Below are 26,489 nucleotides of genomic sequence, written 5' to 3'. Positions count from 1 at the left end.
CAACTATTGAGATTTTGTGTTTCTTCTCTTGTTATCTTTAGTTGTGTTTTTTAAAATATTTTTAAAATTTTATTTATTTGAGAGAGAGAGAGAGATAGCGAGCACAAGTTGGGGAAGGGGCAGAGGGAAAGAATATCCAAGCAGACTCCTGCTGAGCACAGAGCCTGACTCAGGGCTTGATCCCATGACCCCTGAGATCAGGACCTGAGTCAAAACCAAGAGTCAGATGCTCAACTGACTGAGCCACCCAGGCTCCCCAAATTCAGTTGTGCTTTTAAGGACTTCTAAAAGTCTAAGTAATATTTATTGACATAGTTCATATCTTCATTGTGTTTTAAAAATCTTTATTTTTAAATTTTTTATAAAGATTTTTTATCTATTCATCTGAGATTGAGGGGGGGGGGAGAGTGAGCACAAGCAGTGGGAGAGGCAGAGGGAGAGGGAGAAATAGGATCCCTGCTGAGCAGGGAGCCCGATGTGGGACTCAATCCCAGGACCCTGAGATCATGACCTGAGCCAAAGTCAGAGGTTTAACCAACTGAACCACCCAGGCGACCCTAAAATATTTTTAATATCTATAGATGTTATCAAATTGTTAGGGATTTATCTTTCTCTTTCTAATTTTGTTACTTTTTCATTATGTGTTTTGTGCTATATTAGATGGATACAAATTTAGGATCATGATATCTGCTTTTTGGATTGACATTCTTATCATCATGAAATGTTGCTGTTTAAGGTGAAAAATATTATTAGCCTGTGAATCTCCTTTGCATGTGTGTGTATTGGGGGAAGGAGAACTTGGTGTTTATGTGGTATCCTTTTCCTTACAACTGTTCTGTGTCATAGTTTGGAAATGGGTCGTACTAGCAGAAGTTAGTTGTTTTTAGTGTACTCTAGATAATCCATGTCTTTTAACTGAAGCCTTTAATCCATTTACATTTAACGTCATACTGATATGTTAACAGTTTAAATCTGCTATCCTAGTATTCATTTTATAATCAACTCATCTGTTTCCTTTGGATCTTCCTTTCTTGCCTGCTTTTGGTGCGGTCAAGTGTTAGTATTCCATCCCCCCCCCCCCCATTAGCTTTGTTAAGTAATACTTAAAATTTTTTTTTAAAATATTCTGGCTGCCTTAAAAATTACGAAACACATTCTTGGAATATATCTTAATTACTTGTACTATTTCCCAGGTAAGACAAGAACCTTATAACACTTCAGTTATATTTAACCTCTATCAATTTTTATGCTGTTGTTGTTGTATGTGAATGTCACATATATTTTAAACCCCACGAATCATCATTAATATTGTTTTAGGGGCACCTGGGTGGCATAGTCAGTTGAGCATCCAACTCTGGATTTTGGCTCAGGTCATGATCTCAGGGTTGTAAGTTCAAGTCCCACATTGGGCTCTGCGCTCAGTGGGGAGTCAGCTTGAGGATTCTCCCTCTCCCTCTGCCCTTCCCCCCATTCTCTCTCTTTCTTTCTCTCAAAAATAAATAAATAAATCTTTTTAAAAAAATACTGTTTTAAATGGTACCCATTCCGATTTACCCATTTATTTAACCTTCTGATGTGCTTCATTTCTTCCTGCATGATCCTGCTTATGTCTGAGGCCATTTTTCTTCTGTCTGAAATACTTCCTTTAGTATTTCTGTTGGCATAGATTTGCTGACAATTAATTGATTTTTGTTTGTGTGAAAATGTGTTTCTTTTGTGTTCATTTTTGAGGGATATTTTTCACCGGGTGCACACGTGTAGGCAGTAAGCATTGTTCTTTCAGCACTTTCGGTACGTTGTTTTCTGGCCTTTGTTGTTTCTGTTGGAAAGTCACCTGTCGATCTTGTTGTTCCCCTGAAGTAATGCTTCTCTCTCTCTTTTCTTTCTGGCTGCTTTTAAAATGGTCTTTGTTCTTCTATTTCAGCAGCCCTCTGAAAGAGAGGAAAGTATTGAATTTATCCCAACTGAGGTTTGTAGAGCTTTTTGGATCTAGGGCATAATGTCTTTTGTCTTTTTGGAAAATGTCAGTCAGTATCTTTTCAACTACTGTCCTGTTCACTCTGCCTTCTTTCACCATATCCCATATGTCTTTTATGCTCTTTTCTGTATTTTTTTTCCATCCTGGTTTTCTTTACCTTCTGTGCTTCAATCTGGATATTTTCTACTGATGTGTCTTGTTTTGTCTAATCTGCTTTTAAATCTTTCTCCTAAATTATTGATTTCAGTTACTTTTTTTTTGTTTTAAATTTCTGAAATCCTAGGATATTTAGGGCTTCTCTCTTTTTCTATAGGTCTAGTTCAATGGTGAAATCCTCTCATCTTATCTTTTTAAATACATTTGAATATCTGGATCACCTATTTCTCTTGACTATTCAGGATGCTTCTATCTCTTGGTCTGCCTGGTACTTTTTGATGGAATATCAGATACTGTGTTTGAAAAACTGTAGGCATTCCGAACAATGTTATTTTCCTCATGAGAGGATTTAATTTTATTCTGGCAGATGGAATGTGGACAAATTACCTTGATTCAGCTCAAGCTGGTCCATTTCCCATTTTCCTTAAATGTCTTTCAGTAATCTCAACCTGGAAGGTCTGGGAGTTTACCAGGACCCCAATCTCCAGCTGTCTCCCCAGCACCACGAGTCAGCCAAAATCTCTACCTGGGCTGCCTTTTTTTTTTAGATACACAGAGAGAGCATGAGCAGGGGGAGAGGCAGAGGGAGAGGGAGAAGCAGGCTCCCCGCCAAGCCAGGAGCCTGATGTGGGGCTCCATCCCAGGACCCCGGGATCACATTTAGCAGCTTCTTGGCCTCTTGCCTTGAACTTGTGCGCTCAGGATCCAGCAGACGCCTCGAAGGGAAACCACATGCTGGGCGACAGGCTCACTTCTCCACAGCTTCCTTTTCTGAGGGGTCTTGAGATACCTCTCAGGCGGGGGTGGCTTGGCCTAGAGGGCAGAGCATCAGCCCAGAGGGGATTATTCTCCAGCCTTAAGACCTAATGGGATTTGCCTTGCCAAGCTGTGGGCTCACTTGGGACCCGTCACCTTTCCTTCTTTCTTGTGTCTCCCTTTTGGAATGGGAGTGGCCATCCTAGGCCTGTCCCAACATTGTATTTTGGAAGCCTGTATCTTGTTTGGTTTCACAGGTTCACAGCTGGACTGGAATTTTGTCTCTGGGTGAATGGTACCTGGAGTCTCACCTATGCCAGATTTAGATAAGACTGTGGACGTCAGAGCTGATGCTGGGATGAGTTAAGACTTTGGGGGCTGTTGAGATGGAATGAATGTATTTTTATGTGAGAAGGACATGAATTTGGGGGGGGTGTCTGGGGCAGAGTGTTATGGACTGAATGTGTCCCCTCAGAACTCCTGTGTCTGAAGCCCTAACCTGCAAAGGGACGGTGTTTGGAATGAGGCCTTGGGGAGGGGATAGTTGAGGTCAGAGGGCGGGGCCCTCCTGGTGGATCGGCGCCCTTTTAAGAGAAGAGCCAGAGAGCTGTCTGCCCCGTGGACACAAAGCGAGAAGGCCGCCTTCAAGCCAGGAGGAGTCCTCGCCGTGCGGGGCGTTCCGCCTCAGGCCTCCAGCCTCCAGCCTCCAGACGGTGAGAGCTCACTTTCAGTTGCTTGCGCCCTCGGTCCCTGGTGTTGTCACAGCGTCCCGGGCTGACTGAGACCTCTGTAGGCTTGGGTTGTCTTGGGCATCCTGAGCCCCGGTTTCTATCTCTAGACGGATGCCCGCGAGCTGCACGCAGGTCTTGCTTTCTCACGGCACGGTCTGAGGACACGAGGTGGGCCTGCTGACACATCCCTCCCCCCGGCCTCGCCTGCTCTCCCGGTCCCGCGTCCGCCTGGGATGCCCCGGCACATTTTCGTTGTTGTTTTCCTGCTGTTGTGGTTTGTTCTTGGAGACGGAATTAGATTGAGGCCCATCGGTTCCTGGTGCCAGCACACGTCTGCAGGGCCCATCTGGTGCTCTTGTTGGCGTTGCTGCGCTCCGCTCCCGGGCGCTGGCCTCGGTCGTGGGAGAAGCGCTGGTCCTGCTGCAGCCCGCTGGGTGCTGGGCAGCTCCGAGCGCTTTCCAGTTTCAGTGAATCCGTGGAGGAAATCCTCCACACAGAAATGAGTTGCATTCAGTATGAATTTATTTATAGTAGGTTACTTGGAAGTTGGTGTACATTTTTCCATAGAATCTTTGTGAGATATTGGTCAGCCATTTCATTAAAATGTGATTTGTACCATGAAAAGTTAAGGTATTTGTGATAAAATGATTAGAAAGTTGAACTATTGAGGCTCCTGGGTGGCTCAGTCGGTTAAGCGTCTGCCTTCGGCTCAGGTCGTGATCCCAGGGTCCTGGGATCGAGCCCCACACTGGGCTCCCTGCTCCACAGGGAGCCTGCTTCTCCCTCTGCCTCTGCCTGTCGCTTCCCCTGCCTGTGCTCTCTCTCTGTCAAATAAATAAATAAAATCTTTAAAAAAAAAAAGTTGAACTGTTATAATTCCTCCCCCTTAAAACACCTCTTAGGATTGGTTTTCTTAACGGGTACTGACAGTATTTGGTGAGGGAGGGGCAGCTCTGAAGAGCCGCGGGCAGGGCTGCAACCCCCTCTTTCCGCCCTCACCGTGGTGCCCCTGTCGCCTGGCCACCCCGTGTCCCTGTGCATAGCATGCCACCAGCCCCTCCCAGCCCCCGAGTCCCATCCCAGGTGGCAGGCTTTCTTTACGTGAGCATCTCTGATTTTAAAAAATCAGCAGCCCCATCCCCAGACACGTGCCTGTGCACGCCAGCTCGCCTCACTAGGTTTCTTAGCGAGGGTGAGTCAGAGATCGGTTTCCAAAGCAGGCGACCTGTGTTTGCACAGGCCCTCCCGCGGGCCGTCAGCACCTGTCTGTCCTCCACGGGGCCTTTTCCCCTCGAGGAGCGCTTCACATCGCCTTCCCTAACCACCACCACCTCCTCCACGACGTGTTAGCCCCTCTCCCGTCTGTGGCAACCTGGCTTTCCCCACTCTGCACCTGCGGCCTCGCGGGGCGCGTGCCCGATGCCCACTCTGGCCGCTGGGAGAAGGGGTTGGCGGGAAGCTCCTGAAGGGGATGCTGAGCCTCGAGGCACGCAGGCATCCTGCTGGGGAGATACGCAGGACGGCCGCACGCTGTGCCCAGAGAAACGGGAGCTGAGTGCGTCCCCCGTTCCCCTCGGTGCAGGGGCTCACCGTTGGGTGTGGCCTTTACGCAGTTTCAGCTTTGAAAGCACCGTCTGCCGTCAGGTGCAGCCCCGTGACTTAGCCTGGACCCTGGGTTTGCCTTGGTGCTGCCGGGTGGCAGTCCGGGAGGCGCTCGGCAGGCCGCTGTGGCTGCAGCAGACGGGCAGCTCGACCCCGGGAGGCCCCCGCACAGCGTGTCCGGAGGAGGTGGTGCCCGGGTGGGTCCAGCTGAGCCCGGCCCAGGCTCACTGTGTCTGCCTGCGGCTGCCCCCTGTCATGTCCACCCAGCCAGCAGTGACCGGGCCTGATGCCCCTACCCCCTGCCCCGGGAAGTCCCTCTCTGCAGCCTGGTTGGGCCATTTCGGTCGTGGGACTGCCCTGGACCAGTGACATCACTGGGGGTCGCCCTGCTCCGAGTGCTTTAGAGCAGATGAGATCAGCACCCCACCCCCAGCAGTGCCAAGGTTGGGGGGGCGACGCCAGGACCACGTGAGGAAGGGCAGGCGGATGTCGGGGACGGCACCACATGGGGGGGTGCAGCCTTATTCCCATTTGCTCCCAGTGAGGAAAGCCAGGACTTAGAATGACAGGTGCCTCGCACACACCCTGGGCGATGCAGCCTTGCCCCATAGGCCCACCGTCTGCGGTGCCCACCCCGAGGGCTCTGACCACGTGGCTGATTTGCCCCCCTCCCCCATGGGACGCCACTGCCCAGCTGTCCCCTCCAAGTCCCCTCGTCCACCTGACTTGCGCTTCCCTCCAGCACTGGCCATTTACATATTCATCGTGTTTCCCATCATTTGCCATCAGTTCCAAGAGGACAGAGACTCTTGTTGTGTCCCCCATGCCTGCCAAGGGTGCGGACTGGTATCCAGGGATGAGTCAGTGTGGGCAGGCGGGACGGGGCGCCAGCACGGAGCTGGGCAGGGCCTCACTCCCGTACTGAGGGTCGAGCACCTCTGTTGTCTTCCATGTACTTCCCTAGACTTCTGTGGGATCGTAGTGACAAAGGCCGTGTCCTGTGTGCGGAGGCCTTGTGGGGAGGAGGGGGCCCCTGGGGTGCAGGCAGAAGCCAGGCTAGCGCACCATGTCTGTGGGAGCAGGGGCTGTGGCCGACGTGACCCGAGAAGGCCACCCGCCTTCCATGCTGCGTGGTCCCAGGCCAATCCCAGGTCCCCTTCTGTTACCGTGGTTCTTCTTCACTCCCCTTTCAAAGCCTAGCATACTTTAAACGACATTTTCAGCTGGGAAACAGGATGGTGAGAAGCAGGCTTGTGATCGGGGATGTCCCTCCACGGAAGAGGGCTGTGTCCTGGCATCCTGCTCCTTGCAGGCCTGGGACATGAGCCATGGCTGGGTTTCCTAAGTCACAGGGATGCTCCATTGTCCCTCGGAACCTTCCAGCCAGGGTGCCCACTAGGGAAGCACCAGATACCTCCCCTGCAGCCAGGCTCAGGTCCCACCCGAAACCCCAGACTGCTGGTTTCAGAAGGTCACGTGGTAGTATGTCATAGAAGCCTGTGGGTGGAATGTGCATCTGGCGAGAACAGGGGGTCCTGGAGGAACCAGTGGGGCGATGTGATGCAGAGCTCGGCCCTGCAGGACCCCCGGCCACCACCTTTCTCCCCCAACACGCACATCTCTGCACACAGTCCCGGATGACCGAGTGACCAGGATATCTTAGATGTCCTAGCCCTGGGAATGTGGTCTTTGTCATTACTGTTTTGTGTCAGAATGAGCCAGGGCTGAGCCTTGTACTGAGGAGACCTGCTCAGAGAGATGGGAGGTCCCTGCCCCGGGGGCACCCAGTCCAGCAGGGGGCCGTCGGGGAGGGAGCTGGGCCTGCAGTGGTGGCACCCGCTCTGCCCGAGCCCCTGCTGTCTGCTGCACTCCACTTTCCACCTTTGGGCCCAAGGCCACCTCACCAGCTCCTTGGCCCTGCTTGGGGCCAGGTCACTCAGCGGGACACCCCCTGGGGGGACAGCATTCAGCTTCCCCATGCGGTGCGCCCTGACGTGTGCCACATCGAGGGAGTGCTCCCTGCCTGGCTCGGAGGCGCCGCGGGGCCGTCCTTGTGGCATGGCACGGGGCTGTGCTGGTCACCCTGGGCTGTGGTCCATTTCCCGTGAACAACAAGAGAGGCTTTTCCTGCCATGCTGCCCTGCCCCGGAAATTCGGCACTGCCCACGCTCGTCCCCGTGTCTGCGGGACGTGGGGTTTTTTCACACTGTCGCTCCACGTGCTCTTCTTGTCAGAGCCCTCAAGACGCTGCATTGCCATAGAAACTGAGCTCGTTAAAATTCCCTGCAGCCTCCTAATTATAGAATTTCAAAGACAAGCGAAGAGCTTCTTCCAAGGGTTGGAGTTGAGGCTGAGAGGAGGGGGGAGAGCAGCCCACGCGCCCCCGGCGCCGCTGGGAGCTGGCCGGGCTTCTCCATGATTCCCAATCCAGGGCGCAGGGAAGGGCCCCTGGCAGGCACACTCTGACCTCGGGGTTCGGCCTTGACCGCGCAGCCAAGACAGAACCTCAGATCCGCCAGGACCCTAGGGCCCCGACTTTCCCATGGAGGCCTTTCCTGCCCACCCGATGTGTGGGGGACCCTCTTCTGCGGGCACTGAGATCAGTGGGGATGAGGCGGACACGCAGTGGGGGCGCAGGGCTAGCGTCATTCCCAGAGCACCCGCCCATCCGCACGTGCATGTTCTCTGAGGACACGTGCTCTTTTCTTCCTTTTTACACTGCGGCTGTCACTTCAGATCAGGGATAGGGGCTCTGACTTTCCAGGCAGAAACCCACAATCTGCAAATGTGACAGTTGTCTGAGCTAGTGGCCTACGAGGCTGATGGCCCTTGCCTGGGAGGGCAGGGGATGGCTGGGCCCCCGCCAAGCTCAGGGGCTCAGGCAGAGCGGACATCATCCAACTGCATCCAGCCCTACACTTGGGGAACCTTCTAGTAAACAGTCCGAGGTTTGAAAGTTTTGGGGGTTTTGGTGGCTGCCATGGTGGGAATGTGGGTTTTTCAGGAAAGGTGCTCAGTTGATTCAGAAGTTAAGGAGGTGAGGGGCACCTGGGTGGCTCAGTTGGTGAAGCATCTGCCTTTGGCTCGGGTCATGATCTCAGGGTCCTGGGATTGAGTCTCGCATCGGGCTCCCTGCTCAGTGGGGAGTCTGCTTCTCCCTCTACCTCTTCCCTTGCTCATGCTCTCACTCTCTCTCTCTCTCTCAAATAAATAAATAAATAAATAAATAAATAAATAAATAAAATAAAATCTTTTTTTTTTTTTTTAAAGATTTTATTTATTTATTTGACAGAGAGAGACACAGCGAGAGAGGGAACACAAGCAGGGGGAGTGGGAGAGGGAAGAGCAAGCCTCCCGCCGAGCAGGGAGCCCGATGCAGGGCTTGATCCCAGGACCCCGGGATCATGACCTGAGCTGAAGGCAGACGCTTAACGACTGAGCCACCCAGGCGCCCCAATAAATAAAATCTTAAAAAAAAAAATTAGGGAGGTGGTAATCCCAGTCCAGTCTTGAGAGAAACAGCAAGCAAACCCCAGGAGAGGGGCATTCGACATAGCGTCTGACCCGCACTCCACGCCAGCAGGGTTGTCAAACCAGGGACAGCTGGGAAGCTACACTACCCAAAGGGGCCTGAGCAGACAGGGGTGAAGTACCATGTGGGATTCTGGGTGGCACCTGGGTCAGAACGAATACATCGAGGAGCAGCTAAGGAAATCTGAATAGAGTATGTGCCCGAGTCAACAACGTCGCGTCAATACTGCTTCATTAGTCGTAACAAATGTGCCGCACGCTTGTAAGACGTCAGCCAGAGAGGACACCGGGCGTGCGCTCTGCGGGGTCCCGTCCTCTCTCTGCAGTTTTCCCTTAAGTCTGGAACTGTTCTCAACCGTGAAGTATATTAAAAAGGCCATTGAGGGGGCGCCTGGGTGGCTCAGTCGTTAAGCGTCTGCCTTCAGCTCAGGTCATGATCCCAGGGTCCTGGGATCGAGCCCCGCATCGGGCTCCCTGCTCCGCGGGAAGCCTGCTTCTCCCTCTCCCCCTCCCCCTGCTTGTGTTCCCTCTCTCGCTGTGTCTCTCTGTCAAATAAATAAATAAAATCTTTAAAAAAAAAAAAAAAAAAGGCCATTGAGGAGGATGCCAGCTCCAGCTGGAGTTTAGGTAACAGCCCTGGTGTTCATCTCTGTCTTGATGAATACGTCAGAGGGAAGTCAGGTGTTAATGGGAGGGGAAGCTGTGGGCAGGTTACGTGGGAACCCTCTGGTCTGCCTTTGAACTTTCTGCAAATCCGAAATAAAATTGCGTGTGTGTGTGTGTGTTTTATAAGTGAGGGATGTCACGCTGTCCCTTGTGGTTCTTTATGACTCACCTGACCGCTGCTTTCCAGGTAGTGGCCTGGGCGTGGATCGGACACCCCAGGGGCTCCCTGACTTTGCCTGGGGTGTGCCAAGGACGTGGTGCCTTGCCGGGGTCTGCAATGCAGGGGCTCTGAAAACGCCTTCCTCTCTCTGCATAGGGTGGGGGTGATGGTAAATACCATCTTAGAGACCTCGTGTGAGTCGGGGGTCTCCAGAGAAACAGAACCAAAAGGATGTGTGCATAGAGACAAGGACCTCTGTTTTAAGGAACTAGCCTGTGCAATTAGGGAGGTGGGCAAATCGAAAATCTGCAGGATCGGCGGGCAGGCTGGAGACCCAAGAAGAGTCTAAGCTTCAGTTCAAGTCCAAAGTCTGGCTGCTGCAGAATTCCCTCCTGCTCAGGGGACGCCCATCTTTTGTTCTAGTCAGGCCTTCAACTGATTGGATGAGGCCCACTTATGTCAGGGAGGCCAGTCTGCCTCATTCAAATTCCATTGATTTAAATGTCAGTCTCATCCAAAAACACCCTTGGGGTGCCTGAGTGGCTCAGTTGGTTAAGTATCTGACTTTTGATCTCAGCTGAGGTCTTGATCTCAGGCTTGTGAGTTCAAGCCTTGCATTGGGCTCCACGCTGGGTGTGGAGAGGACTTAAAAAACAAACAAATAAAAACAAACAAAAAAACCAAACACCCTCATGGAAACATCCAGAAAAACGTTTGGCTACATATCTGGGTGCCGGGGCCCAACCCAGCTGACACAGAATGAACCACCCTTGCCCGGAGGCACACGTTTCCTGAAGCCATACTCAATCTCCAGTTACCCAGAAGCAAGGTCATACTTGGCCTCCCGTGACCCGGCAGGCGGGCGGGCAGTGGCAGGGGGCGTGCCCCCCTCCGCGCCCCGGGCAGGACCACAGCAGGGGACAGGGCCTTTCTTTGCCTACTTAGAGCTTTGTTTCATTTTTTTAAATTTGATACACTTTATTTATTTATTTATTTTTAAAATTTTTTTTTAAAGATTTTTTTTTTTTTTTTTGAGAGAGAGAGAGAGAGCACAAGAGGGGGGAGTGGGAAAGGGAGAAGCAGACTCCCTGCCGAGCAGGGAGCCCGATGCGGGACTCGATCCCGGGACTCCGGGATCATGACCTAAGCCGAAGGCAGTCGCTTAACCAACTGAGCCACCCAGGCGCCCCGATACACTTTATTTAAAATAAAAATTCAGCACCCGTTCCTGGCCCCCGTGCCCCCCCCGCCAAAAAAAAGAGGTTTCAAATGAGTCCTTAAAGAAAAAAATGAGATGGAATTATTTGAAGATGAGTCAGAGGGAAATACCTGAAATTACTTTGTAGCCAGCCTATTGTTGCTACTGCCGGCCCCTCCCTCTGGTTTTGCAGTTTTGCCTGTTCAGGGTCTAGCGTGGGCTGAGGCGCCTGCAGGCGTGTGGCTCGGGTACCCACGGAGCATACGGCGTAGTGGACACGTGTGGCCTTAGCAGCTGCGCGGGACGGGGCTCAGCCGGCACCCACGCGCCCAGGGGGTGCCTCCCAGAGGCCGCACCGTCCGGAACTTGGCATCGGTCTTCCACTTACTAGAACAACTTCATCTCACGACTGTGTGTCCTGAAACGATTAGTTAGCCCCCGTCTAGCGCTCTGGGCCTGTGGGGGCCGCGTGCAGCCCTTGGTCTTGTCCCCTCAGTGAGTTTGCCTGCCTGCTGTGCACCCCCTCATACCCCTTGGCCTCTGCTGGGGCATCTTTGTGTTTCTTATTTCGGGCGGCTTTAGCCAAATTTGAAGGATACCTAGTCGGGCGTATTTGTGGATTTCCGTGTGGTGTGTGCGCTGGGCACGAGAAAACCAGAGTGTTGGCGCTAGGGCAGCTCAGCTCCCTCTGCGTCTCTGTGCCCCCCGTCTGTGTCTGTCACTCAGTGCCTTCTCTCTGCAGGACAGCTGGGGGTTGTGAATGCCACATGCAGGGAGGGTCGGGGGCATGCATGGGACATGGGGACGGTCAGTCCTATGGACATCAGCACGGACCCGCCCCCGGCCAGGCTTCTCCCAGATCAAGCCAGGTCGGCTGGACGGGCTGGAAATGGCAGGACACACCCTGTCAATCTGGGCAGAGGCCCTGGGCGTCACCAGGGACTCCTTAGAGCTGAGGGGCCAATGGACCCCAGGCCTGCAGCCCAGGTGTGAACTTGCAGGTCAGGGAGCAGGAGGGTGAAGGCCGGTGCCACCTCCCACCGGCTCTGCTCCCGTCTGGGTGTTGGCTGAGAGTCTGTGGCAGGACAACTTTGAGGGGTCCTGGGTGATGTGTGGGCCTCTGCCAAACCCCCAGCTGCCCACCGGCTGTGGGGCTCCTACCGCAGAGGAATCTGGACGTCTTGTTTCTGACTCAGTCTCCCATTTAAAGGGAGAGAAGCGGGCTCTCTGGTGGCTGTGACCTGATTTCAGCACGGTCCAGCCAGAGCTGGTAATTTGCTTGTTTTGAAAACATTTCGTTAGTTTCCACATTGGTGTACGTTCGTGGCACTTCCACGACTCATGAAAGTGGTTTTCACTGCGGAACTTTATAAAAGCACAAAGCTTCCCGTTGTACCCTGAGTATTTTGTACCAGCGTTCACTTCAGAGTGTTTGGAAGGAGCAAAGTTACGAGCATTTTTAGAGATGAATGAAACCAACGGTTCTAGTTAAACGTGTAACTCTAGCATTTTTGATTAGCGGTGTCCTTCTTACAAGTTTGGATTATTGAATGCGCTTTTTCGAAAGCGACATGTTTGGTAACCCTTGACTCAGCATAAGTGCTTGGTGTGTCTGCCTCACCTCTGCCCCAAGATCTGTCAGGCGGGGGGACACTGGGCAGGGGTCTCTCATGTCCGGTGGGCAGGACGCCCGGCTGCATTTCAGGCGGACCGTGGACTCCATGTGGCAGCCGCTGCCCCTCCAGGACGGTGAGCCATGAGCTCACAGCCCGTGTGCACCGCACCCCAGTGTGGAAAAGGGGGCCTGGTTTCCGTGCTTGGAGGGAAGGAGGGTGGAAAGGAAAACAGGGAGGCGGGCTTGGAAGTGCGTTGGCCTCCGATGACATTCCAGCCGGACCCTCAGGGGGGCCGCCCAGCCGCTGTCCTCCCTGCCAGGGCGGCTGTCCCTGAGGGCACCTCGGGTGGGGTGGGGCTGTTTCTTTACCCCTCTCTCCTGTCCCCCCAGAATCCATCTACCGCCGCGGAGCCAGAAGATGGAGGAAGCTGTACCGCGCCAACGGCCATCTCTTCCAGGCCAAGCGCTTTAACAGGGTGAGTGCCACCGCCTCAGCCCCCAGCTCCCGGGCTGTCCCCGCCCCGCCCGCCCTGCCCTCACCAGCCAAGGGATAGGTGGGGACACTTCCCGCTGAGAGTGGGACGGGCTTCAGAGGCCGACAAGCCCGGTCCTGAAGCGTTGGGCCTTTTCTGCACGTGGTGGCCGCCTGACAAATGTGGTGTGTGCGTCTCCGAGTCTCTCTGCTGGCCCGGGTCAGGCCGCCCTTGCCGGGGGCGCGGGGGCTCTGAGGTCCTGGCCTGCTTGCGGTCAGAAGTGGGTCTGCGGATTTGACCGATGACGCTGGTGTGAGCCCCGAAACCCCGACAGCCCCGTGTCTGCCACCCACGTGGCTCCCAGCCCGTCCTTTCCATCCGTTCTCTTCAGGATGCTCTTCTGTTCTCTAGAAGTGATGCAATTCAGGTGGCTTTGTGATGGTCCCACTTCACAGTGGAAGGGGTGGTACCTACAGGTGCCTCACTGGCCAAGGACGTTCGTGTCCCGGGGCTTAAAGCAGAAACTCATTCTCTCCCAGTTCTGGAGCCAGAGGTCCCAAACCAAGGTGTGTGCAGGGCTGTGCTCCTTTGGTGGCTCTAGGGGAGGATCCTTCCTGCTCTTTGTAGCCCCTGGGGGCTGCCGGCGGTCCTCGGCTTGTAGCTGCAGCAGCCCCACGTCTGCTCTGCCCTCACGTGGCCTCTGCTCTCTCCCAAGGGCGCCAGGCATGGTTGGGCCCGCCCAATCCAGTACGACTTCATTTTGACGGTACATCTACAAAAATTTTTTTTCCAAACGAGGTCACATTTGGAGGTTCTAAGGGGACATGAATTTGGGGGACATCATTCAACCCACTCCCACAGCCAAGCGCATGCACACCTGAGGGCCTTTGTACGTCCTGAGACTCCGCCCTGCCCCCCCCCCCCCAGCGTGCTCAGAGCTTGTGCTGTGCCTTACTCCGTCTTGGCTCAGACAATCATCCCTGCGGCCCCCATTCCCATGTGCGGCTGATGTTCCTCACAGGTCTGTGTCTGCTCTCTCCCACCGGGCCTAGTGCTCTGGGCACAGGGACTCTGAACACAGATTTGTTGTTTATCGTAACTAATGACTGGAAGAAAGTCAGCTAGGGGAGACCTAGGGCACTGTGTTAGGGACCAAGAAAGAATGGAGCGTGTCTATCAGGAATGAGAAGGAACCCAGGTGGGTGGCAGGAGAACAGGGGGTCCAAGGAATTTCAGATGCCTCGGGGAGGTCAGGCATCCCCAAGCAAGAAGGTATGAGAGGACCCTGATGCCAAGTGCTGCCGGAGGGTAGGACTGAGGGGGCATGCGTGGATAATAGACCTTTGTTCCATCTCTGGATGGACTGACGGGGTGTGGATGGGAGATGCTGTGGTGAGCCAACCAGATAGGATGAACCTGGCTGCTGACAGCGTGAAGAGATGGAAACGTCCCAACCCCCAGGATGCGAGGCACCTGCCGCCCCACCCTGTGTTTACCAGCCAGCTGTGTGGCCAGGTGGCTTCTCTTTCTGCACAACTGGGCGCTGGCTTGGTTCTGGACAGAGAGGGGCCTCAGCCAGATGGGACTGGCCAGCCTTCAGGATATCAGACAGAAGGTTCTAGGAGCGCCCCCCCCCCCCCATGTTGACTTTCAGGGAAACGCTGTTTCCTTCATTACCGCACACTCACTGGTCCACGATGAAGCCCACCCACCCAGCAAGACAGGCCGGGGCCCGGGCAGCACAGAGGGACCTGGCTTCTCCCTCTCTGCAGATTTTAGGAGAAAAACCCATTTCTCTGATTGCAAGGTACAGGCCGTCACCCTCTCCCCCTGCCTGCCCTTCCTGCCCCCCCCCATAGTCAGTGAGAAAAGGCTTTTCCTCTCTGTGGAGGAGCGGGGACTCCCAGGGGTGCCCCTGCCACCCCATTCAGTGTCCCCAGAGCACCTTGTGTAGGTTTTCACAAACACAGGGGGACTGGGAAGGGGGCCAAAGACCCTCGACTCTTAGACTGTTCGGTGTTCACAGAACAAGGAAGCACAGGAGCCTGAACGTGTTGCCAAGTTTGATTTCCCACCTGATTGTCCTTGTTCCGAGTCCTGCGTCTTGCTCGGACCCTGGAGGCTGGGTCTGCACCATTCACCATGTTAATCACAGGATTGTGCGGATCACCTCCACCTGTCACTTGAAAGGATGTTTTAAGAGCTACACACTTGGTTCTGCAGGAATCAGCAAGATTTACGGGGCAAGGGCCCACAAGAGATGATTTCTCATGTTCTTCATCGGTGACCTGGGTAGAAAGTGAGTGGGTGTCAGTCATATGGCTGAGTCTCCCCACCAGGATCTTTATTTGTCCTTGACACGACTTTTCTTCTAGAACAGTGAGAAAAAGTTCCACTGGTGAATCAAAGGGAGAGATCCAGCAAGTTTCCGGAGGAGAAATGAAGACCTCCACCCTAGAAAAGGAGACACCAGTGCCATGGATGGGGTGGCATGAGGGCAAGGTCAGAGCCTGGCCCTGGGAACCCCAGGGCATGAGCATTTCCTGTAAATGCTGGTCAAGGGTTTCTCCTAAGCTTTTTGGCCCAAGCAGCTAGGACAGGGTTAGCAAGCAATTCATGTCAAGGGCCAGAGAGTAAATATCTTAGACTTCCTGCGCCACCAGGTCTCTGTTGCAACTGCCAACCCCATTGTAATGTAAAAGCAGCCACAGACAGGGGGTAAACAGATGAGCGAAGCCGAGTTCCAATAAAACTTTATTTATAAAAAACATGGCCGCATTTGGCCCACAGCTGTAGTTTGCCTGCTCCTAGAGTAGAAGATTGGAGTTACTACTTGCTGAATGGATCAAGGCCTCAAGAGGAGCAGGTTTTGGGCCCAGCATGAGACCCCCTCCCCACCCTGCATTAGCATGAAAGCAGGATTCAGAAGATGCAGGAGGGAGGAATGAGGCTGTCCCTCTGGCCCCAGGAAGAGCAATAGCTTCTTATACCTTCTAGGAAGAGGCAGGAATGCACGGAGAATCTGCAGCCTCAAGCTGGACCTCCCACACTCTTGCAGCCCTGATCCGCAGCCTAGTGGGCCAGCCCAGGAGGGCTCCCCAGGGGCCAGCAGAGGTGCGGCTCCTCGACAGCCCAGCCTCAGAGGACTCCACGGATGAACCAGTAGGACACCTGAGCTCACGGTCAGGAAGCACAAAGCACAGTGGAAACAGGGCATCCGAGCAAGAACCTGCAAAAACCCAGACCAAAGGCTTAGATGGAAAAGAGTTCAGGGTGACTGAAAAGTAGAATGCGTGATTGAAAATACGAGCCAGGAACCAAGTCAGCAGTGTGTAAGGAGGCTTAAAAATATTTTCATTCCATCAATTTATTCATTCAGGTGAATTTCAGAGTATCGAAGCTTAGGGTTTAGGTTTTGTTTTTTAGTGTCATGTTTCCCGAAGTGTTAACAGTTCAAAAAGAGGTCTGAGATAAAGAGCCCTTGGCAGCCTGTCCTGAGCGGTGTGGGCGCGTGGGTCCCACGTCCCTTCCACGTCCCTGGTGCGGAGCCCCGGGGACAGCGTGCTGCTCTCCGTCAGCAGCTGGCCTACCAGCCCCTGCTTGTCTCTGGGAAGGAATATGTGAATTTGTGAAGCCACCGAGTGGCCGACGGAAGAAGCACTGCAGATTAGTTGTGCAACGTGACCGTGGGAAAGCTAAACACGTTAGCATATTATATAAGAAAAGTGAATTGTTCTTAATGGCTTCACAAATGGTTTGACGCAGCCGGACACGCGGAAGAGAATGAAAACTGGTCTTCATACCCGAAGCTCTTCTTTGACTTCCGAAGTTAGGCGTTCAGCGGTTGCCCTACTTGGGCAATGCTGGTACGAAACGAGGGCGGCCAGAGCTGGAGATGCTGTCAGGGGCCCCTGCGGCCGCCCCCCGTCCAGCCCTCACTGCCGTCTGCTGCACTTCAGCCCATTCCCCGACGGCCCCACGGTTTGCGTTTGGCTGCTTGTGGGAGGGATGCTTTAGGCAATACAGACGACTTGGAATAAATGCTTTTCTGTCTTGTTTCCAAAGTTAAAAATAATGGGGCTGCGTGTGTGTTTGCTTGACCTTAGCAAACATGTATTGGGCACCGACTGTGTGCTGGGCACAGCCCCGGGCACTGGCCGCAGAGCCGTGACCAGGACCTGAAGCTCTGTGTGTGGGGACTGGCTCCCTCGGGTCCTGGTTTCCCCGCTCGGCACTTCGCCGATGAGGAGTCGGCTTCTCGGTGCCCGTGGCTGTGAGCTCCGGGCACACGGTCTGTCCACGCCACCACACCGCCACGCCCCACGCCAAGAGGATTCCATCGGGCATAAATGAACTCCGCTCAGTACAATTGTGGTCCTTTTTATTGTTCTTCAGGAATAATGAGAGGCTCTCTCAAAAGAATGAAATTTGTTAAACATACATATGAGTAACAGCTAGAGAAAAGATGATCACGGGAACCCGGCGCCACTCACGTGCCCCTCCTGCCACGTGTAAACAGATTTGTGAACACATTCATCTTCATGCACTTTGTAACAGTTAAAAATTAGGAAAACATCACCAAACAAACTGATAGTTACCATTAGCTTCAGATGTTTAGAACCTTGAAGAACAAAGATTGACCACTTAAAAATCTTTAAAAATACAAAAAACAAAACAAAACACCCAAGATAATCGCAGATTGCCCCTAGCAGTTCAAAGTTATGACACGTCAGAATGCTGGGCAGAGTCCCTGTCTCCATGGTCATCCAGAGGCGAATCCGGACGTCTCCCGTGCCTGTCTCAGCCTGGGTCTCTGCACACAGCCCAGCAGGAGCTGTGATCCCCCTTCAGCCCCTGCAAGCAGGGGTGGGTCCTTGCCCGAGGAGGGGTCTCATCACCCCTGCCAGAGCGGGGTCCCAGCCCCCTCCTTGGGGCCCTTGGTTCCCCCAACCTGGGGATGGACCCCAGTGGGGGCTCCTGAGCTTGGGCAGAGCCTCGTGTCCAGATGTGACCAGCTGATTGGGCCACCTCTTGTCCTAGCTCCCCGTCATCTTTTGAGGAAATCAGGGAAGATGCCACATGCCCCGGCGCTGAGCTGGGTCCCTAGTGTAGCATGGCTTCAGGGGACACCCCGGCCCTCGGCCTGATGGCTGCTTTTCTTGCCTGCAGAGAGCGTACTGTGGCCAGTGCAGTGAAAGGATATGGGGTCTCGCAAGGCAGGGCTACCGGTGCATCAACTGCAAGCTGCTGGTCCATAAACGCTGCCACGTGCTCGTCCCGCTGACCTGCAAAAGGCATATGGTGAGTGTGGGCCAGATAGGGCCCTGGGGGCCCACGAGTTGGGGCAGCCTCAAGCTCATTGTCCGCACTGACCCTGGTGACCCTCAGGCTCCCTCCGTCCGAATAGGGTCCTGCCACCAATGAGACAAAAGGAGGGGGTGCCTGTGGGTTGCAGAGCCATGACCCCGGCCAGCACCCCGGGTGGGGCCCCTCTTCCTACGCCCTTTGAGCCCCCAGCACTCTTCAGGCAGGTGGCCTCTAGCGGGGCCTCCAGGGCCCTCTGCCACGCTGGGATGAAGGTACGGGAGCAAGGGGAGGCTCATCTGTACCCGAGGCATGAAGCAGCTCTAAGGAGCCGCAGAGGGAAAGCCCATGCCTCCCTGAAAGTCGGAGGATGCACCCCCCATGTGCCCCTCAGCCTGTGACCGTGGACGTAAAGCACCCTGGCCCTTTGATGTGTTGTTCATTTCCCTCCTGAGTATTCAGGCTTGGTAGTGCTCGTGGGACCCCTGAGCAGGAGCCTGAACTGGACGTTGAGTTCCTCCTGGGCCTCTGGCAGGCACGTCTGGGCGGGTTGGCTCATCTGATGTCTAACCCTGATTGAGCACTGGGAGGTGGCGTTCCTACACGGGCTGGTGTGGGGGAAATGCACACGGTCTTCCTAAAGTCCTTCCAGCCGTGGCTGCCAAAAACCGAAAGGGTGCACATACCCTTTGACCCCATAGGTCCACGTTAGCCTGAGAAATAAGGCCAGCCCCACAGATGTATCAGTCAGGGGCTGAGGGATGCCAACACCTGGAGCTTAATGTCGGCCAATAGGGGACTGCCTCAGCTGTGACATCAGCCCGCAGGACTCTCTGATGCGGCGGGGGGGGCGGGGGAGACTACCAAGCATTATGTACAAAGGCCCCATTTTTTAAAGCACGTGCTGGAAAGGTCACAGCCTGAGGTGCTGAGTGGTCTCCTGCTGTAGGATCACAGGAGATGTCCGTGTGGGTCTTCCTGTCTCCAGTGTGGTAAGGTTAGCAGGTGATGTGTGGAATATGTATTAGGACACGGGCTATAATGTGTATATCACAGGAGGTGGTGATAGAAAGCCACACAGTGTCTCCAGAAGCTACATTGTAACGCCTGCCTGGTCACTTTGTAATGCCCATCTCTTTGCAGGATTCTGTCATGCCTTCCCAAGAACCTGCAGTAGATGACAAGGACGACGTGGACCTTCCTTCTGAGGACACCGATGGAAGTAGGGGCTGCTTTCTTCCTGCTGGTGGAGCCCAGGCTCTCCACCCTGGAATTCCTGCGTGCCTCCCCTTTCTGAGCGCGAATCCTTTCTAGCTCCCATCTGCTCTCTGAGGGTCAATATTGGCAAGCATGCGCCCCTCACTGCGGGGCTGGGGACGTCTCTAGGGCCTTCCATCATCCCTGGGCAGAGATGGCAGAGTGGGGTGGCCTTCCCTGGGCACACACATCTCTGAGAGTGGCTGCCATAGGAGTCCAGGCGGGCGTTTTCCCTCAGCACCGACTTTGGGAGTTCTAGAAGATACTTTGGCGGCTACCACAGGCAGGCCCTCCCACGGGTGGGCTGCTGCATAGGCTGGTCTCCATGGAAAAGCCTGCTGTCACGTTGGTTCTTGAGTTTCTGTGGGATTTTATGGGGTTTTTTTGGTGGAGGAGAGACTTTTTTTTTTAATGCTCAGAAGCATTTGGAGAAAGATTTTGAATACTAGTTGGACAGATAGCCCAGCTCTGAGCTCCCGAAGTCTGTGCACTGTTAAGAGCATGGTAAATGTGAGTTCTGTGCCCTGAGAGCGCTTGAAGGATGAAATGAGACCACAGAACATAAAGCGTTTAGCACAAAACCTCACACAAAGGAGATTCCTAATAACAACGGCACCCACCACACACCTACCTAACTACCACCCATCCAGCCATCCAGCCATTTATGTATCTACCCACCCACCCTCCACCCATCCATCCTCTCTTCCACCCACCTGCATACTCTAAGAACAACATCTGGAAGGCTAGACACCGAACTCTTGTGAATGCTTGCTTCTAGATGAATCGCTGAGAAAACCTGTCACAAATGCAGGTTCCCCAGCTCTACGCCCAGAGGTGCAGAGTCAGGAGGCCTGGGTGGGACCAAGAAGCTGCATTTTCTTAGGGCTCTGCAGTTAGGTGTGGCTGCTCCGAGATTTGCCCTCAGTGCGGCCGGCCTGGCCTGGACCGCTGGTGTCTGCAGAGGAGTGAGGGGCCGTGGGAGCCCCTGTGTCTCAGGCTGCGTTCCTGACAATGTCTGCAATGTCCTGTTGCTTTCTTTCTCTCTTCACCAGTTGCTTACATTTCTTCAACCCGGAAACATGACAACATTAAAGATGATTCTGAGGTGAGTGTATAAAATGGCTCATTAGTGTTTCCAGTTTCTTTTTACAAGTTCATTAGCTCATTTCTGGGGCAATTACAGAAATTTAAATATGAACTAGACAGGCTTGGGAATTGTTGCTCACTGTGAGGGCATGGTCTGTGGACCGCTCAGGTGATGCACACTGAGGGGTTCAGGGCAGAGTCCCGTGGAGTCTCCAGTATTCAGCACAGAAGGAATCTCCGGATTGTTAGGTGGACAGAGAGCCGGCGGGTGCGGCAGACACAAGCCAGTGCTGAATCTCAGACGTGAGGATGTGGTGGTGGTGTACTATTCTCACAGCTGCACAGAACTGGGGGGATGAGGTGTCATTGGCCAGGTGAGCCCAAGCGGCAGGCCTGGTCCGAGCCTGGGTCAGGGGACTCTCTGACCTCAGAATCCTCTTCGGTCAAGTTGGATAATGACCACAGCTTTTTGTGAGGGTGAACTGAGAGCATGTGTATGAACCCCTACCCCATGGCTGGCACACGGGAAGCTTCCCACAACACCAGTCGTCAGCGTGGCTCCTCCCATTTCAGTACAGGGTGGCTTGGGCCCCCACAGTGGGCTGCAAGGAGCACACGGAGACCCCAGGCTCATGTGCTTCGAGAAAAGGTGGGAAGGCTGGTCCCTGGAGAGTGGGATCACTTCGTACTCTTGCACGGCTTCCGTTGTCTGCGGGGATCCACGTGGAGGAATCACCCTGAACCAGACTTGTCCTTTGTCCTGTTTTGGGCAAGTTTATGGCTGGGTGGGCCAACGTCAGAGGTAGATTGATAGATGCTCACCACATTTGCTAGTAACTTGATTCTCCCCACTCCCAAGGTGCAAATGCTTACATTTTCTGCAACTATCTTCTGTCTCCTGTCACAGGACAAGTGTTCCCATCACTGGGAAATTGGTACCTCATGAAGCAACAGGATGTTGGCACCCGTGGGCATGGCCCACATGGGGCACAGGGCCCTCCTGCTTTGGTGGGTGGGCTGTGCAGTACAGTGAAGTTGGTCTGTTGGGGGGCAGGGAGGAGAGGGCGTGCACCAGCCCAGGACCTGGCTCCAGAAGCGTGGTCTGCTGCCGTGGCACAGCTCAGTCTTGTCTGGGGCACATCCTTTCTGACTCTTCCAGAGGCTGCCGTCCCAGAGGCTCTTTAGGGGCCAGGTGTGGCACCGTATCTGCTGTGGGTTCAGTTCCCGAGCACCCTCTCTGCCCAGATGGCAGAGCAGGTCCAGGGCTGGCTCTTGAGCTGCAATTTTTGTCAAATTTTATTTGCATAAAACCCTTTATTTGTCTGTTGTACTTTTTCCACATCACTAAGCAGTTCTTCGATTCTTAGAGGACACTGACCAAGTGTCCCACAATTTCGCCCAATTCTGACCCCATCTACCTGGAGCTAGCATCAGACCCCACAGGTGAAGGGCTCAGGCCCACAAGACTGCCCCCCTCAGAGGCCACGTGCAGGCTAGGTGGTCCCCTGTGCTTCTGACCAACCAGCTATAAATCAGGTTCCCATGACCCTTTCCGTGAGTTCCATTAATTTGCTTGAGCAGCTCACAGAACTCAAGAGAAACATCTTACTTAATAGATTACTAGCTTATGATAAAAGGCTGTAATTCAGGAACAGCCCGGAGGAAGAGCTGCATGAGGTCAGGGATGGGGGAAGGATACGGAGCTTCCATGCCCTGTCCAGGCACACCGCCACGTGTCCACCAACCAGAAGCTCTCCAGACCCCGTCCTTTGGGGTTTGTTTGGAGACTTCATAACAGAGGCATGATTGATTAAGTCATTGGCGGTTGGAGAATGTGCTCAATCCCCAGCCCCTCTCCCATCCCCGGAGGTCAGGGGTGAGACTGAGTTCCAAGCTTCTAATCACCTGCTTGGTCCCACCTTTAGGTGGCCTGGGGCTTCTCAAAAGTTTTCTCATTAACATAACATCTGCATCTGGGATGAGACAGGAGCACTTAGGTACCTCCTGCCTCCACCACAGGTACCCTTGCCAGAAATAATTCGTAGGAGGGAAGCTTCTGTTCTTAATCGGATCGCCTTTCTCTTGCGTTCTGTAGCCCTCGCGTGGGGCTGTGGCTGTGCTTTGCAGACATCAGCTAGTTCGGCATTAGAGCCCCCAGGAGAGCACCGGTGGGGGAGCCTGTCCTGGGAGGCCGGCCCCGGGCACCCCCACGCTCTGCGGCGGCCACGGGCTGTGAGTGGGGGGTCTGGGGTGGTCATGGAGTCAGAGCCTGTGAGCAGAATTGCTCGCAGGGACTTAACCTCCGCAGGGAGGAGTCTTTCCTTTCTCACTTCTCTCTTGTCCTCAGGACCTCAAGCCGGTTATTGATGGGATGGATGGAATCAAAATATCTCAGGGGCTCGGACTGCAGGACTTCGACCTGATCAGGGTCATCGGGCGTGGGAGCTACGCCAAGGTCCTCCTGGTGCGCCTGAAGAAGAATGATCAAATGTACGCCATGAAAGTGGTGAAGAAGGACCTGGTCCACGATGACGAGGTGAGCGTGGACGCCGGTTTGCGCTTCCACTTAGGGTCTTCATCTTGGCTCCCGTGCGTCTTTCTTGCCATGGAAGTAAAATGCACATCACAAAATTCACCATTTTAACCATTTTAAAGTATACGTTCATGTGGCGTTTGGTGCGGTCACGACGTGGCGCTGCGTCACCGCCGTCTCGTGCCAAGACACGGTCACCCCCCCCAGAAGGAAACCCTGCGTCCGTGAGCGCCCACCCCCCACGGCCTGCCCCTGGCACTGCTCATCTGCCTTCTGTCTCTGGACTTAGCTTTCCTCGACATTTCCTGTACGTGGAATCACGCTCTGTGGCCCTTTGTGTCCAGCTTCTTGCAATGAGCATCGTGTTCCAAGGTTCCTCCACATAGTACGCGTATCAGAACTTCACTGCCTTTTTTTTTTTAAGATTTTTGTTTGAGATAGAGAGCACGTGTGCATGAGCAGGGGGAGGAGCAGAGGGAGAGGGAGAAGCAGACTCCCAGCTGAGCAGGGAGCCCGATGCGGGGCTCAGTCCCAGGGCCCTGGGACCATGACCTGAGCGGAAGGCAGGTGCGTAACTGACTGAGCCACCCAGGCTTCCTAGAACTTCATTGCTTTTTATGCCTGAATAATAATCCATTTTATGAGTAGACCACATTTGGTTCATCTCTTGACAGAGATTGGGGTTGCGCCCACCTTTTGGCAACTGTGAGCTGTGCCGCGGTGAATGTTCATGTGTGGGTATTTGTTCAAGTCCCTCTTTCCAGTTCTTGAGGGGTTTGCCTAGGAGTGGAATTGCTGGCTTATAGGGTTATTCACGCTCTATTTGAGGAACCACTGAACCGTGCTGGGCAGGTGCACCGTTTCACGTTCCTGCCAGCAGCGCGTGAGGGTTCCAGTTCTGCGCACCCTTTCCAGGACTTGCCGTTTTCTGGTTTGTGATAATCATGACCCTGGTGGGTGAGAAGTGGCACCTCATTGTGGTTTGATCTGCATTTCCATAACGACTGGTGATGTTGAGCATCTCTCTGGGCTTCTTGGCTTCATGTACTTTTGGTCTTTTTCTTTCACAGTTGAATGCAGACTCTGTCTCTTGGAAGCAGAGGAAGGACTGATGCGTAGGCAGCAATAATGCTGTTGGGCCCCCGTAGTACATGAGGCAACTTGGTGTCCACGGGCCCAGCAGATCACAGGAGGGCTCCCCAGCCCTGGCCCAGGCGCATGGTTTGGAGGAGAGAGCTGGGGCTAAACTAGAGCTTTTACTTGCCCTATCAGCAGGGTGCATTTGTGCGAGCACAGACTGCCCAACTGGCCCCTGAGTGCTGAGCTCGTAAGCGAGTGGTGGTACCCACGCCTCACAGCTGAGGACACAGGCTCGGGAGGCAGCGGCCTGCTCACATCTTCACTGCTCGTCAGCAGCGCTGCAAGATGATTCCAGATCCCCTTACTGGAACCCTGGCCAGCTAGAAAGTTAGTGGAGTGTCTGAGGTCAAGTTTGTAGAACTGAAAGAAAAGGCATTCAGGACAGACTCACTGCTTTGGTTCATTCTTGGCATCTTCAAATTGTCCCCTGTGGGCCAAGATGTGGCGGTGGGACTTTTAGGTGATCTCTTGAGAAAAGTGTGATTCTAGGAGTCAGTGAGTAGAAGCTGTGTGTGTGTGTGTCCCCATGTCTGCGTGTGTCATGTGCATGTCTGTGTGTGTGCATCTGTGAGAGACCCTGGTGTCTGTGGCCCTGAGTCTGGGCCGTGGACGTTAGGCCGTAGGGGCACTGCAGTGGGCTGGATGGTGGCCTGCAAAAAGATATGGCCACATCCTAACCCCTGGAGCTTGTGAATCTGAACTTATTTGGAAATGGGGTCCTTGCAGATGTAATTAAGTTAAGGATCTTGGGGAGATCATCCTGGATTATGTGGGTGGGTCATGAGTCCAATGAGAGGTGTCCTTTTAGAGAAAGGCAGAGAGAAGTTGAGACAGACAGAAGGAAGCAGAGACACACAGGGAAACCAGTGTGTAGAGGGAGGCACAGACTTGACTTTGTAGCTTTCCCCAAATTCCAGCGTGGATTGGGAGGGAGACAGCCCTGTGATAGGAGCTGGTGCTCTAGAGATGGGCATGGGACACTGGGGAATCTGCTTAAGCATCCATCCTGTTTCCTTATGTCTTAAGTGGAGATGAAACCCAGCCTCCCAAGGCTGTCACGGGGAGCACATGAGGCAGTGCTTGGAGGGCCTGTAGCTCAGAGGCCAGCACACAGCTGGTGATGGGGGTAGAGATGGTGACAGATGATGGTGATGGTGATGGTGATGGTTTTGATGATGATGGTGATGATGGTGGTAATGGTGATGATGATGGTGATGGTGATAATGATGGTGACGAAGATGGTGATGGTGATGATGGTGGTGATGATGGTGGTGATGATGGTGGTGATAGTGGTGATAGTGGTGATGATGATGGTGGTGATGGTGATGATGGTGATGATGGTGATGGTGGTGATGATAGTGATGGTGGTGATGATGATGATGATGGTGGTGATGGTGATGGTGGTGATGGTGATGATGATGGTAATGATGATGGTGATGAAGATGGTGATGGTGATGATGGTGGTGATGATGGTGATAGTGGTGATGATGACGGTGGTGATGATGATGGTGATGATGACGGTGGTGGTGATGATGATGATGGTGGTGATGATGATATTGGTGGTGATGATGGTGATAGTGGTGATGATGACGGTGGTGATGATGATGGTGATGATGATGACGGTGGTGGTGATGATGGTGATGGTGGTGATGATGATGGTGGTGATGATGATGGTGGTGGTGGTGATGATGATGGTGGTGGTGATGGTGATGAACATGATAGCGAGGATGGTGGTGGAGATGGGGATGGTGGTGGTGATCTATTTCTTAATGGACATTTTCCTTTCCTGTCTGCACTGTCTTCTTACAAGCAGAGGTGAGAGACATTTCTCTCTTTCCTCCCCTTCTTGAGGATGAAGAGTATTCAGGAGCCTCATTAACATGACCTGGTTTCTATTTCAGGATATTGACTGGGTACAGACAGAGAAGCATGTGTTTGAGCAGGCATCCAGCAACCCTTTCCTGGTCGGCTTACACTCCTGCTTCCAGACTACAAGTCGGTAAGAAAAAAGAGCGTATTTCTAAGATTCTGCTGATTTCTGAATTGAACCGTATGGCGGCTGAGTAGGCATGAGGTTTCCACCATCGTATTAGGGTTCTCTCCATTGCAAGTATGGGTTTGTTTGTTTTGTTTTGTTTGGCTCATCAGACTAACTTTGTTGTTCTCATCAGCTGGTATCTTGTATTAAGTAAATTTCATGGATTTGAACCTAAATTATTTAATTGCATTTATAAATATTTATTAAACATCCTACTGAGTACAGGAGAAGAGGCATTGGGTTAGGTGTTGGGAAGCCATAGTGG

General features: G+C 53.5%; 1 protein-coding gene across 5 annotated transcripts in view; it reads left to right on the top strand.

The window, feature by feature from the left end:
- PRKCZ (protein kinase C zeta) overlaps positions 1-26,489 on the top strand; it is a 101,108-nt gene that overhangs the window by 55,241 nt on the left and 19,378 nt on the right. For all 5 annotated transcript variants that reach the window (XM_036089701.2, XM_078073894.1, XM_078073895.1 and 2 more), the window contains 6 exons: positions 12,784-12,869; positions 18,036-18,167; positions 19,314-19,392; positions 20,480-20,532; positions 22,861-23,049; positions 26,088-26,185. In XM_036089701.2, coding sequence (XP_035945594.1) covers positions 12,784-12,869; positions 18,036-18,167; positions 19,314-19,392; positions 20,480-20,532; positions 22,861-23,049; positions 26,088-26,185 — 637 coding nt within the window. The remainder of the gene's footprint in view (positions 1-12,783; positions 12,870-18,035; positions 18,168-19,313; positions 19,393-20,479; positions 20,533-22,860; positions 23,050-26,087; positions 26,186-26,489) is intronic.

The sequence above is a fragment of the Halichoerus grypus genome, chromosome 5 (assembly GCF_964656455.1).
Source record: "Halichoerus grypus chromosome 5, mHalGry1.hap1.1, whole genome shotgun sequence".
Taxonomy (NCBI): Eukaryota; Metazoa; Chordata; class Mammalia; order Carnivora; family Phocidae; genus Halichoerus; species Halichoerus grypus.
This window is presented reverse-complemented; position numbering and strand designations above follow the sequence as displayed.